This window comes from Aedes albopictus, chromosome 1, assembly GCF_035046485.1.
Source record: "Aedes albopictus strain Foshan chromosome 1, AalbF5, whole genome shotgun sequence".
NCBI classification, from domain to species: Eukaryota; Metazoa; Arthropoda; class Insecta; order Diptera; family Culicidae; genus Aedes; species Aedes albopictus.
Genome location: NC_085136.1, coordinates 211,581,461 through 211,597,792, shown reverse-complemented (window position 1 = coordinate 211,597,792; position 16,332 = coordinate 211,581,461). Strand labels below are relative to the sequence as shown.

Here is a 16,332-nt window from a genome sequence, read left to right as displayed (position 1 = left end):
GTTCTCGAAACCCCAAACCGTTACAGAAACCGAAAATAAAAGATTCGGAACTGATTCAACGGCAAAGACTTTTACCGCGAAATAACAGATAAGAATTGGAACTATAAATGTATTAACCCAATCCCAGCGGGGTAAACTGGCACAACTAGCCAATAAGGCTTTCGAGAACACATATTGGCGTCGGGTCATATTCTGCTATACTCTGGCTTACGAGGCGAACACGCTCCTCGTCACCGTGGAGTTGGTTTTCTGCTCAGCGGTCACGCCCACGCTGCACTCATAAAGTGGGAACCTATTAATGAAAGGATATTTGTGGCCAGATTCAGAACACGGGTACGAAACCTTACCATAATCAAATGTTACGCGCCAACCGATGCTGTCGAAATGCAAGACAAAGAGAACTTTTACAGCCTACTCAATGCTGTTGTGGATAAGATTCCAAAAAGTAATATCATGGGCGACTTCAACGCGAAGGTTGGTTCCGACAACTCGGACTATGAGCACATCTTGGAACACCATGGTCTCGGAGAAATGAGCTAGAACAATGAGCTGTTTGCAGAGTTTTATGGCAACAACGCCATGGTGGTTGGGGGATCGCTCTTTCCCCATCGACGAACGTAGCGCTGACATTGCGTGCGACCATCATTTTCTAATCGACGAGGTCTGGATGCGCACTGCTAGGGTCCATCGACAGGAGGAGAAAATCGGGCGCCGGTTCAACACACGCCAACTGCGGAAGACGCTGCAGTGGGAAGGTCCTTCGTCGAGGAGTTGGAGAACCGTGCTGCGGGTAATCCGCAAGGTGGAAGCTTAGAAGATCAATGGAGCGCCATCAAGAACTACTTCATTGTCACCGGCAAGAATAGTTTGAGTGAGCTACACAACCAAAGAAAGCAGTGGATCACAGATGTCACCTGGAGGAAGATATAGGAGCGAAGAAATGTCAAAGCCGCGATTGAGCGAGCGAAAACACGAAGAGCCAAAGCCGTAGCCCGACAGCGTTATTCGGCTCTCGAGAAGAAAGTGAAGCGCACATGTAGACGGGACAAAAGTGCGTGGGCGGACTTTCCTCCGTCCGCAATGTATTCAGCAGTTTCTTTGGGTTTTTAACCCAAACAGTTTTTAACCCATAACAGCTTCTTGAGCTAAAGTTTGCTTAAGAGTGATTTGTTCTACTCTTATACAGCAAAAATGTTTGTTGGGAATGACCTTGATAACTTCTTCGAAATGTCCTTCAGGACTTTCTCAGGAGAATGGTTTAAAAATTCGTTCGCTACGTCCTGTAGGACCCCACAGCCATAGCTGTAAAGGCGTGAGTATTCAGCATGATCATGCTGAGGAGACGGTTTCGATTCCCGGTCGGTCCAGGAACTTTTCGTAAAGGAAAGTTCCGTGACTTCCTTGGGCATAGAGTATCTCCGTGCCTGCCAATTTCATTTTAATTCCACTGAAAAGAATTCACCACAAAAAAAAAAAACAGTGTAAGGGCAACATTATTATTGAGACACAAAACAGCCTAAAACAGAGTAATATGTATGCGGATATTTCATGATTCTGTCATGTTTAGGTTGAAATTAAGTTGTACAGCCTGGTGTATGCGCAAAAAACTTGCTCAAAGATTAAAAAATACGTATTGGTTGGGCATAGTTGTTTTTCAAGTAGAGTACGTTGAGTAGCAGTAAAGAATACAGAAGACAATTCGATTAAATCAACGTTGACCATGAAGCAATACAAAACTGCGTTAGCTAAGCGTACCTCGTCACAATGAGTTTTAAATCACGTGATCCGTATCACATGTCCCTGACACATTCTACGGGCCCCGTATCATCAATACCAATTTTTCAAAGTTGAGTTGTGGCATATTTGACATTTTTATCACATTCTACAATACTTTTGTCATCCAAAAATGTATTCGACATGATATTAGTGTGAAAATAAATATAAATTGAACGACGATCAAGATTAACATTAAAATCGTGATTTTAAGTCTTTTAGGCACACTTTTCATCCAAACTTTCGTATTTTAAACACCAGTACACTGATTTTTCAAAAGTCTTCCATCATTTGTACATAAATGTATGAAGATTTTTTAGCATAAAAAGATTTTTAATCGGAAGACTTTACAATTCTGAAATATAGCTGATCATAGCATGGGTTTTTATTGCGTTGTAACGTCACGAAAAATCAACATTTTTAAATTTTATTCAAATACGGAAAACGTTACAAATATGAAATTTTGTATGCTCTTTGTACTCGAAAAGATCTTTCAAATGAGACTAAAAGAAAGTAAATCGGTTCACGGAAGCCTGAGTTTCACCTGGTTGAAGTTTGCGTTGTAACGTCACGGAAAAAGTTCTGTGAAAAAAAAAAACAAATCTTTCTGGCTTGGACGGCTTCTGAATTGGACAAACGTAGTTCTATATTCAAAACAGTTTCGTTTTCGTTGTGTAAGAGCTCTTTTTCAAGACATCGTTTATAAATTACGTACCATTGCCCGTTCATAAACTACGTAGACTTTTGAAGGACGGGGGAGATGGTGTTTGGCCAAAATCTACGATGTAATTGTACTACGATATTGTAAAATTTTTCAATCGTAATCAAATACCACTCAAACCGAAAATGTCTGTGATATCAGTGGTCAACAGACGAAACACTGACGAAATTACAAAGTTATTAGGTTGGTCAAAGACTTACAGTTGATGGATAGTTTGAGTTCCACCAACAGGCGGCGCTGAAGAACTTACCAATTTTAAATTTCATACATCTCAGGACCCCTATTACATAGAAATACGATTTCTTCAGCAAAGTTGTTTGGTAAGTAAAGGACTTGCAGTTTTTGCCACTAGAAGTCCATTTTGCAAAAGCAAGCAAGGGATTAGAATTTCTTGAAAAGTATTCTACAAGCTGGAACTTTTTTCACTTTGGACATCTTGTATTCAAATCAAATTGTAATCAAAGATCAATATATAATTCATTATATAACTTTCAAAATTTAATTTGATTTGATTCACTTATTCCTTAGAGTTAATAGAACAACAGTCAAGAATATGATTCTGCTTAAAGCACTCCATCTTTGTGTAGAGCTAACCAATCAAGTCCAATATTGTAGAAATTTCAGATAACAAGATCAGGAACTATCAGTCAAAATTCGAGAATTTTTGATATATTTTACAAAAAGTTACGGCTTGTTGAATGTGTTTTGGGTAATTAATAAAATTGCCATGCTTTTGAAAATTTGCAACTACCACCACTGTGTGGCAGAAATTAATACTATGCGGCTATTAAACTGAAACTCCTTGATCTACCAAACAACTTTAATGAAGCAACCATCTTTCCAATAAATCACGATCCTGAGATAAGTTAAACTAAAAACGTGTATGCCCTCTAACGCCTCCTAGTGGAACGATTTGAAATCATACGGCCCATAAATTGAAAGTTCTTGACCAGCCAAACAATTTTGTCGAGGGCACCAACTGTCTAAATAGTTAGGATCTTGAAATATATGGGATGGATGTTACGTCAGTGCTACATCTATTTTTGATATAACAAGCATCGCTGACAAACAGACGTAACACCTACGAAATTGAAATTCATATACCGTCAAGTCGCCATTCACCGTGGGGGCTCCATTCACCGTGTGCCTTCGAATATTTTTTCATTATTTCCATATTATGATTGAATGATATGACAATTTCCCTTCAATTTCACCAATACAACACTAATGTATTGTTACCATGTCAAAACGCTCATTAGAAACATTTAAAAGTATCATTTTGACACTAAAGTGTGTTTACATGAAGCGGGTTTCTGCTCGTTCACTGCATTCATAGTGAAAAAACGAAAACTGCGCTAAGGTGATTTAAGCGATAAACTAAATGTAGTAACGTTTTTATTCCACCAAGAAGCAATTAAATTCACATATCAGGTATGTATTTTGCATTACCGAAGTAAGTTTAACAAGAGAGTACGATTACTCGTACTTTTTAATTGAAACAAAAAGGCACGGTGAATGGGTACCCTAAAAATCAATGGTCTCCATTCACCGTGCCCCATATTGTCCCATATATCTAGAAAAAAATGAAAATTTGAACATTCGTTTTTCTAATAAAATCTTGCAAGTTATTACTTGAAATGAATTTAAACGAAGAAAATTCCCTTGGCTGGGTTGTTTTGATCATTTTTAAACAAAGTAGAATAAAATTTCTCATACACGGTGAATGGGTCCCTACTACCACGGTGAATGGTGACCTACCACGGAATTAGGCGACCCTACTACCCTTTACTAATTGTACTATATCACCAAATTTTGTGAAATTTTTTCTACTTCTGTGGATATTGCTTTAATTTTAACCTATAATGAAGGCAATTAAAAGCGGCACCAACAATGTTTATAAGACTGGTGTCAAATGACAGCCCTTATTTGCCCCGAATGCTCTTAGATCCACGGTGAATGGTGCCTTGACGGTATCTCAGGACTCTAATTACTTAGATTTTAGACTTTTAGAATTTTGATGTCTTTGGAAAAGTTGTTTATCTTGTTAAGAATTTTCAGTTTAAAAGCCGTTTGGATCAAGTTTCTAACTGACTAGTGGTAGTTGAAATTTTGAAAAATTATGCACTTTATATTTATTCAAAAAAATATTCAACATGTTGTAACTTCTTATAAAGTACCCAAAGATTTTGCCAAAACAAAGTTTCTCAACTAGTCAAAATTTGTTGAAAACTTTTTGAAAAGTTCTAAACTATTGTAAACTTTTAATTAGCGTCGCCCAGTGTGTCTGAATCTCACATCCAATAGTAAATCAGCTGTAAGTTTTTCACTTATCAAAGAGTTTTGCCAAAGACACTAACTCTATAAGTAATTATGACTGTGACATATATAGGATGGATTTTTTGTCAGAATTAGGTCTATTTGTCTCTGGAATCACAGAAATTGATGCCCCTAGGTGGTATGCAGATCCTCAGGTATGTCTATGTTTTAATAACTACTCGCACATCTTAAAGCGTCTTTAATTGAATCAATGACATTGCATAAATTTTTGAAAAAATGTTTAATTCGACGGCGTGATGAGTTATATGCTGGAAAATTTTAATATCTGGCGATGCAAAATAATGGATCTCAGCGCGCTAGTCTTTGGAACAAAACTAGAAGAATATGGGTGATACTAAACCGAAGATGGGTGCCGGTGTCATTAACCTTCATGAAGGAGTATTCATACTACATATTGATAGCAATAACTTGGCCCCCCGTGCCATTTATCACAAAACGGATTTTCAATAGAATAAAGTTCCTCTTGAAGCAGTGAAGATAATGCAATGATATATTCACAAATTCGGGTAAATTTGGCTGATTATTCTGATTCTAACATGATGTGCATTTTCGTGACGTTACAACGCGAGCAGAACCCTGTTTGAAACTGAACGGGCGTTGTAACGTCACGAAATGTAAAAGTCGATTATCCAAAAACAAATCCGAAATTTAAATTTTTTATTCCATTGAGTTGAAGAACAAACCAATAAATTTCAATGGTGGAAAAAAAATTCAAAATATCATAAAAATCCGAGCAGATATTTGAAGATGTTGGTAGCGCGTTAGTGAGGGTCGGATTCTAGCGCGTTGTAACGTCACGCTACAAATACGCATTTTGAACACGTTTTTCTAATGAAAACTAAATGTTCAATAGGTTAAATATATCAGAAATTTTACAAGGAATCCGGATATGAAAAAATGTTTTGAGGTTTACGCTCGTTTTCATGAGTTATAGTGGAAAATCTGACTACGAATGCGTCAAAACGTTGTAACGTCACGGTAGAATGTGTCCCCTATTGTAAGATCCGCTATTTGTTCTGCCCAGGATAATCATCAGATCCAATTTGCCACCGACCTAATGCGGTTGTAAGCAACCACACCGGTAGGCCAATAACCGCAGTTACCTACCGCACTCGTTCCTAATGGTGCAGTTAGCTTTGTCCACCCTATTGTAGATAAGATCAACCACTCCTGTGTGGAAACGCGATTGTAATTACAACAAATGTGTTTACACTTTGTCCCCGTTCTGTCGGGCTCTGTGTACGTTGATGTGATAATCTAGCCTGCACCAATTGATTATATCGATTATTCTATCATTCGCAGACCGTAAATTATCGTCACCAACCGATTGGAGTGCCTTCTCATCGTACGCTTAGAATAATGGCCCCAGACATTGCAGATCCTACCGTGGCTCCCACTAGTCATCAGTGCAGCAGCAGTAACACTTCCACCACCTCAAGCACAGCATCGCCGTCAGTGGTGCAACAGCGGATAGTGAGTTCCAGTACCAAAGCAAATCTAGTCAGTAGCAAAGATGACAATAACAACCAAATCGAACCGAAACCAAACGCCTCCAGTGAGGAATTCCGGTCGCAAATCCGGTGGCCAGATTTTTTCGCACAACTTTTCCTGCACCTGGGCGGTCTCATTGGTCTGTGGTACCTAGTTACGCTTCAGACCAAATTGTATACCGCTTTGTGGAGTAAGTTGCAATATGCTCAAATGTTTGCAGAGTTTTTTATTCATGCATTTATTTTTTCAGCACTAGCTTTAGTTTGGGCCTCCGGCCTTGGTATTACGGCAGGAGCTCATCGTCTGTGGTCACACAAGTCATATAAAGCGAAATGGCCTCTGCGTTTGCTACTAATGTTCCTGTTCACCATATGTGGTCAGGTGAGTGAAGAATTTATTGCCAAGTCTTATGATGTTCAATTTCAACAATTCAATTTGTTTTAGCGCGACGCCTACACGTGGGCTCACGACCATCGAGTGCACCATAAGTATTCGGAAACTGATGCCGATCCGCACAACGCGAAACGAGGTTTCTTCTTTGCCCATGTTGGTTGGGTATTCTTGACTCCACATCCGGAGGTTGTGGCCAAGCGGAAGATAATCGACATGAGTGACCTGGAGGCGGATCCCATCGTTATGTGGCAAAAGCGGTAAGCAAGTAAAGGCTATCGTGTTGAACATGGGCAAACCAACACAGACTACTCCCGAACCTCTTCCGGTTTAAAGAATACAACGCAGTGGGACAATATGCACCGTCTAAGCAAAAGTGGTCAAATAACCATGATTAGGATGATGTCATGGGTGTCTTGCGATTTGGAAGAAAAATTATCACATTAACTAAAGAGACGTTAGCTTTTGGTGTCGCTTTAAATTCTAATGAAATACTAGAAGAATTCATCTATCCAGCTTTTTACGCTGGCTATAAAACTACGAGGGGTGATTCGATTTTGACAAGTCTTGCCAACAGATTTTATAGTTTGATCCACGTATGCTACGTATTTAGGTTTGTTGATTCAAATGTCAAATATTTTCCCTATTAGGAAGCCACAATATTTGAATCTCTTTTTAATTCACACTACTTTTTTATTAGAATTAATTTATTGTTTTACGATTTTAGGCAACCAATCTATGAGTCTAAAGTTATAACTACTAACGGCAGCAATGGAGGGTGTAGGGCGACAAACTTTCCAAATGTGGAAAATCATCGTTTTGCACGCTTTTCCTTAGAATATTCTAACCATTCTTGGACTTAACCGGCTCAGTTTTACGTTTAGTTAGCTTTCATCTGAAGAAAACTTCTAATGTAGTGAAATAGCGTGAGGACGTTTTGCCTCGGGGGTGCTTATTACCCCAGGCTACCCTACACAAGTTAAGCTTACATATGTAATAGTTTAACCACAATATTTCAATATACCTACTAACTTAACCTTCATTGGGTATTTTTTGGCAAATCGACATATTAATTATGCTGCCATTTCGTAAAGGAGATAGAACTCTGAATTTTCCTTGATTTTAATACTTTCGAAAAGCAAAATGTCTGAGCTGCAAAAAGTGACATATTGTGCATCGATTTTCATTGTTTGGCCTTAAACAAAAGATATGGGTTTCTACAACGTTAGTCGAGGTTTTCCCATTCTCGGCAAAAGGCGGAGGGGCGCCTAGTGTATGAAGTGGTGGTAATGGGGGGGGGGGGGGGGGTGTTTACACCCAAACCACACCCCCCCCCCCTCTTGTACACGGGCTTGCAGTGGGATATATAGGTTTTGCTGCACAGAGCTGTGGTTATGAGATTAGCCACAGCTCAGGGGATCTGATGTATTAGTCTGTGGTAAGAAATGTCAAGTTGTCAATATTGGTATCCCTGAATGTATTGCAACCACTGCACATTACGCCCAACTGGATCCACGCTTGCCCCTTGCGAACCGACGACGTCCGCCTGGGTAAGTTGTGTGTGGTGCCTGTGATGGGTGATTCATTCCCGGGTAAATATGTATTAACACTTATGTGGCCGGCAGGGTACCCGGGTACCTTTTTCAATTTCAAATCTCGATATTTTAATGGTTATTGAGACTAGGATGTTGAAACTTTGTTAGATCTTAGAACTCGTAAATATACATCTATTAATTGGGTTGACCGAATTTTAAAGTGAGGAGGGGCAGGGGAAGGGGCTCCTGCATTTTTTTTTATTACGTGGAAGGCCGGCAGGGTACCCGGGTACCCACGAAATTGAAATGATCATATCTCCGTCAATTTTTCATCGATTTTGGAAATTTTTAGCTCATTCAACTCAGGAACTCATCATCTATCGGAAAAATATTTGGTTAGACCGATCTAATCACCGTGGTTTTTGGAAAATCCATATTTTTGGGAGCATGTCCTTATACCATATTGAAACCCACATTGCTAAGGCTAGGATACCTCAAAGTGTTAATGGTCAACCATGGCCCCACGGGAAGCGTGTTCCGAAATCACAGTTTCAAAGTCAACACGTTTTATGATTCCAGGCCGGTCAGATACATTGGTGAATGAGCTAGTGAAGGATTTATTGAAGAAAGTTGTGAAAGAATTCCCAGATGAATAGTTAATGGATTTCCTGGCTGCTGAATGCAACCCTGTAAAATTATATAAAACTAGCTGTCCCGGCAAACTTTGTCTTGCCGTCTTGCGGTGGTTTGACAACTATTGAGCTCAAAATAGCACCGCACTCTAGATTGGTTTCATTTCGATCGTGTTGATTTCCTTCCCAGCTCATGAAAAATCAGTACTTCATCATTTTTTTTACTTTTCTAGTGGATTTTCGTAACTTTTTGTACATATAAACACAGCCGCCATGAATACGAATCGAACCATGCATGAGTCATGCTGATCGGTCCACCCGTTCTTGAGTTTTGTTGCCTCAAAGGGTCTTCAAACTCATTTTTATATATATAGACAATCAAAACAAATCGCTGAAGAGAGGAAATCTTGAGAAAAAAAAATTGCGGATATTTCCGATGGCATCCCTTAACAACTTCTTGGGCGCATTCCTGGAAAAGATGATGGGAGGGTTTTTAAAAATTCTGAAGATACTCCTGACCAAACTTCTGAAGTAATCACAGCAGAAATTTCAGGAGGAATCCATGAAGAAAATCCTAGCGGAATTTCTAGAAGAATATTTGGATGAATTCCTACCATAAAACCTAATGGAATTCCTAGAGGAATGCCTGGAAAAATCTCTGAGAGTTTTCCTGGATGCATTCCTGGAGCAATTCCTGGAGAAATTCCTGGAGGAATTCCCGAAAAATTTCTGAAGAATTTCTAAAGTAAACCCTGGAGGAAATCATGGAGACATTTTTTGAGGGATTTCTGTAGGAATTCAAGCCTAAAGAAATTTCTGTAGGTATTCCCTAAAGGATTTCACTAGAGGAATTCCTGGAAGAATTCTTGAAAAAAATCCTGGAGGAATTCCCTGAAGGAACTCGTGGACGAATTCCTAGAGAAATTCCTGGAGGAATTTCTGGAGGAATTCCCTGGAGGAATCCCTGAAGGTATTTCTGGAGGAATTCTTGGAAGAGTTCCTTGGAGGAACTCTTTGAGGAATTCCCAAAAGGAATTCCTGGAGGAATACCCAGGAGGAATTCCTGGAGAATTCTCAAGAGGAATATTTGGATGAATTACTACTAAAATTCCTGGTGGAATTCCTATAGGAAAACGTGGAGGAATGCCTAGAAAACTTCCTGGGAGATTTCCTTACGAATTCCTAGAGGAATAATTTATATAATAACACTTGGAGGAATTCCCAGGATGAATTCTTGAAAGAATGCCTGAATGAATCCCTGGAAGAATTCCTAAAAAATCATAGAAGGAATCCTGAAAACAATGCCATGAAAAATATATTAGGAAATTGCAGGATAGATTTGTGATTGAATTCCTTGAAGAATTTCTGAAAAAATCTCTTGTAAAACATTCCGAGGGAATCCATGTCTGCAGTAATTTCTTGACGAATTATTGAAGGGATCCTTGAAGGAATCCCTTGATTCCGGATTGTTTTGCCACTGCTGCTGCAACCGTGCTGGCCTCGTTTGTTATGCTCGGTTTTATCGCCGGGGTCATATTTGTTTTTGGCATGGTCTTTAGTCTTTTGAAGTCTGCTTCAAAGGGCTAAAGAAAATTTTGAAGCAATTTCTGGAAAAATGTTAGAATAATCTAGAATAATCAAAATAGAATACCGGAAGGATTCTTTGCGCGATTCTCCCATTGTTCTTTCCTCGATTTTCAGGATCCAGGGTTTTCTCCCTCCTAGATTCTGTTGAGAATTTTGGGTTTACTCCGGGACTTCTTACGGCATTTTTCCAGGCATAGCTGCCGAAAAAAAAAATCATTTAGAAATTCATCCTGATATTTTCCAGGAATTTCTGCATGTATTCCTCCAGAGATTACTCCCGGGATTCCTTTATTGATTTTTCCGAGATTCTTTTATGGAACTTTCTGGGATTCATTTGGCGATTGTCCTCCGGATTTATTTCACAATTCGGATTTTCTCCTGGGATCCCACTAGAGTTGTTTTAAGCATTCTTTCAGGAGGTTCTTCCTTCAGAGATTCCTTCAAAACTAAAGCCAAATTAATCTAGTATGTAACAGTAACAGTATTGCCTTCCTATTCTAATTCTCATATTATACCATTACAGATACTACATTCCACTGTTTGCCCTGCTGGCCATTGGCATTCCGGTGTTCATTCCCTACTATTATTGGTCCGAAAACTTTTGGATAGCTTTCTGGGTGTGTTTTACCCTTCGCTTCATTACCACCCTCAACATTGCATTCTTCGTCAACAGTGTGGCGCACATGTTCGGAAACCGTCCGTATGATAAGTATGATTGTGAAATTCAAATAAAGTATGGCCTGTATAATAATCCAACATTTCAAACGACATTTCAGGAACATCAGCCCGGTGGAGAACCTCTCGGTTGCCATCGCTGCCATGGGAGAAGGCTGGCATAACTATCATCACGTGTTTCCATGGGATTACAAAACGGGTGAATTGGGCAGCTACATGTTCAATGTAACGACCGGATTCATCGATGCTTTCGCTCGGCTGGGATTAGCTTACGACCGTCAGTATTGCTGATTTATAGACTTTATGTACACCAAAAATCAATAACTGTATTATTTTCTTCAGGCAAATCCGTATCTCCACAAATCATCGAACGAAGGGCAGCCAAGTATGGTGATGGGACTCGGTTCTTGACGGACGAGTATGCACACAAGGATCCTGTGTGGGGTTTTGGCGATGAAGATATCTCCAAAGACGATTTGGAGGACATTGAACTGCTTAAGAATTAGGCTTTAAGTAATTGCCATGCCTAAGTATTTTGCATGTGATTGTTTCGTAAGCTGCTGGCCATTGTACGAAATACAATACTAAGTGAGAAGTATTTTGAGCTCAAATAAGGACAAAAATGTTACAATAAATCGTAATGAATCAAATGAGTCACTAAAATTTTGTCATGATGAAGAATTTCTTACTAGTCATTGCGGCTTAACCTAACCTACAGCTTTATTGTCCACTCGGGCACTTCGTGGGGGATTACAATGAACAACAGCACTAACACTTGCTCAGCGGTTGAAAGTATTCTGTTCTACTATGTATAACGAACTGAAAATGGTCCGTTGGACCTAACAGGGGCGGGCTAATCCAAATTGTTCTTAAGTTAAGATCTATAAGGTCTACAATTCTCGCGTTTAGTATCATACGGACGTATCTGCAATGGTGGATTTTTGTTAATTGTATTTTTCTTTCGATAATAACTTGACCGGGAAATTGTTTTCGATTGTTTCTGTTGTTCTAGATGCTTACCTTACCGATCAGGCTAAGGCCGGGGTGGCCTCTGTATTGGAAATAAAAACACAGGCGAGGCTTTGCTCTCCAAACCCAGGCACTGACTGATATCGCTACCAGCTCAGTGCCTCTCCTTTATTCAATCTAGGTATAACATATTTACAATTTATTTCCATTTACCTACCAGTTGATACCTAGCTCTCCACTGAGCTGTGTGATGCACCTCCAAGGATGTACCTACCATTCAACACTCTGCTATACATAGTAGCCGTCTCTATTCCACTCGGTCCATGATTGTTTGTCTCCAGTTCCGCACTCTGCGTAGGGTCCGCAGATCGTCCTCCACTTGGTCGACCCACCTAGCTCGCTGCGCTCCACGTCGTATTGTACCGGTCGGAAGACTCTCGAGAACCATTTTAGTCGAGTTGCTATCCGACATCCTGATGACATGACCCGCCCACCGTAGCCTCCAGATTTTCGCGGTATGGACGATGGTTGGTTCTCTCAGCAGCTGATGCAGCTCGTGATTCATTCGCCTTCTCCAAGTCCCGTCTTCCATCTGCACTCCGCCGTAGATGGTACACAACACCTTCCGTTCGAAAACTCCAAGGGCGCGTTGGTCCTCTGCACGTAGGGTCCATGTTTCGTGCCCAAAGAGGACGACCGGTCTAATCAGCGTTCTAGATGCTAGTTCTGCTGGTTTTCCTCCGGACTACTCAAACAAATAATCGGAACTTTCATCGTCTCTTCCGGGAAAAAGACCAATAAGAAAATCGTTGAAGAGAAATTGATCATTGCAGATACGCCCATATGATATTAAGCATGAGAGTTTTAATAGGTACCTGCTCAATCCAATAAAATGTTGATTTGTAATCTACCGAATAACAATCATTGAGACATGAACCAAGCGAAATAATGCCGCTTTGAAGACGATGAACAGGTGATGCGTTGGGACATGGTATTCACGGCATTTCTGGAGCATTTTCCGTACAGTGAAGATCTGGTCCGTTGTAGACCGGCCGTAAGTGAAGCCGGCTTCCATTGACAGACAATGGAAAATGATCTGGGGTTGTGCTTTGTAGGGATCATTCAAAATGTGATCGCTCTGAAGTTCTCACATTCCAAATGGTCACCTTTCTTGTGAATGGGACAGATTACTTCCTACTACTACTCCTTCCATTCCTCCTGTTCGGTTTTCCAGATCCTGACTATCAACCGGTACAGATAGGTGGCCAACTTTTCTGGAACTTTCTTGATGAGTTCAACTGCGATACCAGCCGTACCAGCTGCTTTGTTGGTTTTGAGCTAATGATTGGTATCCTTAACTTCCTTCAGCGTGGGAGTTGACTCATTTCCGTCTTCGGCTGCATTGGCGTAGTCGTTCCCTCCGTTGTCGTGGTCTTCCACGCCATTCAGGTGCTCATCGAAGTGCTGCATCCACCTTTCTATCACCTCACGTCCGTCCGTCAAGAGGCCTCCGTCCTTATCCCTGCATATTTCGGCTCGCGGCACGAAGCCGTTGCGGGATGCGTAGAGCTTCTCGTAGAACTTCCGTGTTTCATGGGAACGGCACAGCAGTTCCATTGCCTCGCAATCCGCTTCTTCCAGGCGGTGCTTTTTCTCCCGAAAGAGGCGGGTCTGCTGTTTCCGCATCAGTCTGTAACGTTCTACGTTCTGCCGGGTTCCTTGCTGCAGCATTACCGCCCGCGCTGCGTTCTTCTCTTCCAAAATCGCGCTGCGTTCCTCATTGAACCATTCGTTTCGTCGACTCGGCTGCGTTGATGGCTGCTTTCACTGTAAGTCCAGCATTCCTCTAGAGGGGCCACATCGAGCTCACCCTCGTCTGGCAACGATGCCTCGAGATTCTGTGCGTATGCTGAGCCGACATCCGGTTGCTTCAGTTGCTCATGGTTGTACCGTGACGGTCGCCGCCCAAGTAACAATCAGCATGACTTGAAGGTTTATTCATGTTTTATCCTGGTTTTATACGAGCATGTCAAAAAGCAAGTTGTTCTAAATTAGTTTTATGTGGTAGTTTTTTACTTTGAACCTTTGTCGTTCCATAAAACTATCATATAACTTCTGCTATAAACAGTTTCAATTAAAGACTTGCAAGTAGACATGAATTGATTTTATCACTTATTATATACCATTTCAATAAAACTTGCATTTGCTGTTGTTGTCGGATAGATTTTTTTTGAAAACAAATACACAAAACTGTGAGGCAATGCATACAACCAACAAAAGATTTCGTGGCCGTAACATAAACCAAAAAAAAATGCTGTGATAAAACCGCTAGTTGTATCATGAGCTCAGTTATGACTACCTCAGGAGGGTTAGCCCTATTGGAGGAATCACTAGGAACGCAGAGTTTTATTAGAAAAATATGGCGCCTAGCCGGGATAATTCATGTAAATACAGAAAAATTATTACTTAATTTTATGATTTCACGTACAGCTTAAGATCAAATTAAACCATACAACATGTTTCCGTCATTTTATTTTGTCAGAAAAATTACATAATGTCTTTTAAACTCCGCTGAGTTTAAATAGTTATTTATGCAACAAGTTGCAAAATGATGATTTTTTCAGCACGAGTCGTACATTTATCCAACGAGGCTTGCCGAGTTGGATAAATACGACGAGTGCTGAAAAAATCGAGTTTTGCAACGAGTTGCATACAAAGTTTTTTGTAATTACGAAAAACACCAATTCAGTGAGATCTTTTCTAGCTTACACAAACATGTATCAGTAGGAACCACGTGCGCGTGCTCATGCTTATTGGCGTAGTTTTTTGTTTGATCAGGTAGGCTCTGGTGTAGTACACTCAGGAAAATAAACCTAAGATTAACATAAGGTCTATCTTATGAAATGGCCTTTTAACAATTTATAACAGCTAGAACGATTTTCATAAGGTCGGTCTATGACGCAGAATCGACTCACAGTTTGGCTTTTATACACATTTAGCAACACGATTTTCTCAAGCGTCGATAGCCGCGTGGGTTGGGCACGAGCTCAGTGATCTCGACGTTCATGGATCGATTGCAGTCTGCATCATTTTGTGATTTTTCTGCTCTTTTGGTAAGTTCATCTTATGTAATTAGGTCATAATAAGCATATTCAGTTTTCATAAGGTATTCTTATGGCATCCATACTTTACTGTTATGGCTAAATTTCATAAGGTATTTTAATGAATTTCGGTAGTTTACTTCGCTGAGTGTAGGCGTCACCAATGATCGAGCTCCCGTTGTCAAACAATTGTGCGCGGGCAAGAGCAAAAGCAGATTAAGCAGCTGCCTCTGCACTTGATTTGTAGTTCGAATCCGAATTGAAATCGTCCTGATTCGGATTCGAGCTGCTCAGAAGATGTAGAGGCAGTGGCTGAATCTATGGAAGGCATGGTGGTGAGTAAAAAGTGCATACGAGCAAAAGTGCCGAAAAGTGCTACTTTTCAGCACTCTTTTTTTTTCCTTCTAAACCATAGGGGGATAATCTGCACAACAGACACCCTAACAGAAGGTTAGGGTAGTGTAGGTCTGACAGGCCGTCTTCTACAACAAAAGTAAAATCCAGGACTACTCTCTCCTCGTACCCACTAAACCATTCCTATGGTCGCCAAACCCTACGTCTCTCCGGAACCACCAAGAAGGTATTGCTTCAGAGAGGGGCTGGTGCACATCGCACCCACAATTTTAGCTGCGTAGCCTGGAGCAACGAACATCGATGACTCGCTTTGGAGAGTCCATCACGGTAGCATGCTGGCGCTTAGCCAGTTTCCCGAGTGGTCCTCGCCACTCCCTTTGTCCTCGGAAGGCGGGCAGGGTCAACCCCGCCCGCGCCCTACTGCTGAGCGGACATCAAGAACTGATGCCAACGTGCAACCCGATCTGACCTGCCCGTAAGGAAGGGTATGACTACCCTTCAGGCCCTATCAGATGCACCCGTAGGTTGCAGACAGCAGGATCTCACCTACCCCGACCCTTGCCGGGGACCCCTTTCCAACCGCGGGCTCGGATCCAACCCAGTAGACCGACGCCACGACAGCACCGCTACCGGGACTTCCTCTCCGCGGCCACTTAATCGTTGTAAGGGTCGATCTCGACCGCAGGGCACCGGTATGACCTACGAAGCCGACTCCGAACCCCTGGACCACCTCTTGTACTGCATCTGGACTAGCCATTCTCCGAGTC

At 41.1% G+C, this 16,332-nt stretch overlaps 1 protein-coding gene across 1 annotated transcript in view; it reads left to right on the top strand.

The window, feature by feature from the left end:
• Nucleotides 1-11,794, top strand: part of LOC109430324 (acyl-CoA Delta-9 desaturase) — a 49,337-nt gene extending 37,543 nt beyond the window's left edge. The window contains exons 3-8 of the mRNA XM_062846198.1: nt 6,134-6,512; nt 6,573-6,703; nt 6,767-6,972; nt 10,990-11,175; nt 11,243-11,418; nt 11,484-11,794. Of these exons, the coding sequence (XP_062702182.1) occupies nt 6,191-6,512; nt 6,573-6,703; nt 6,767-6,972; nt 10,990-11,175; nt 11,243-11,418; nt 11,484-11,647 (1,185 nt within the window). The 5' untranslated portion in view covers nt 6,134-6,190 and the 3' untranslated portion in view covers nt 11,648-11,794. The remainder of the gene's footprint in view (nt 1-6,133; nt 6,513-6,572; nt 6,704-6,766; nt 6,973-10,989; nt 11,176-11,242; nt 11,419-11,483) is intronic.
• The last annotated feature ends 4,538 nt before the right edge of the window (nt 11,795-16,332 follow it).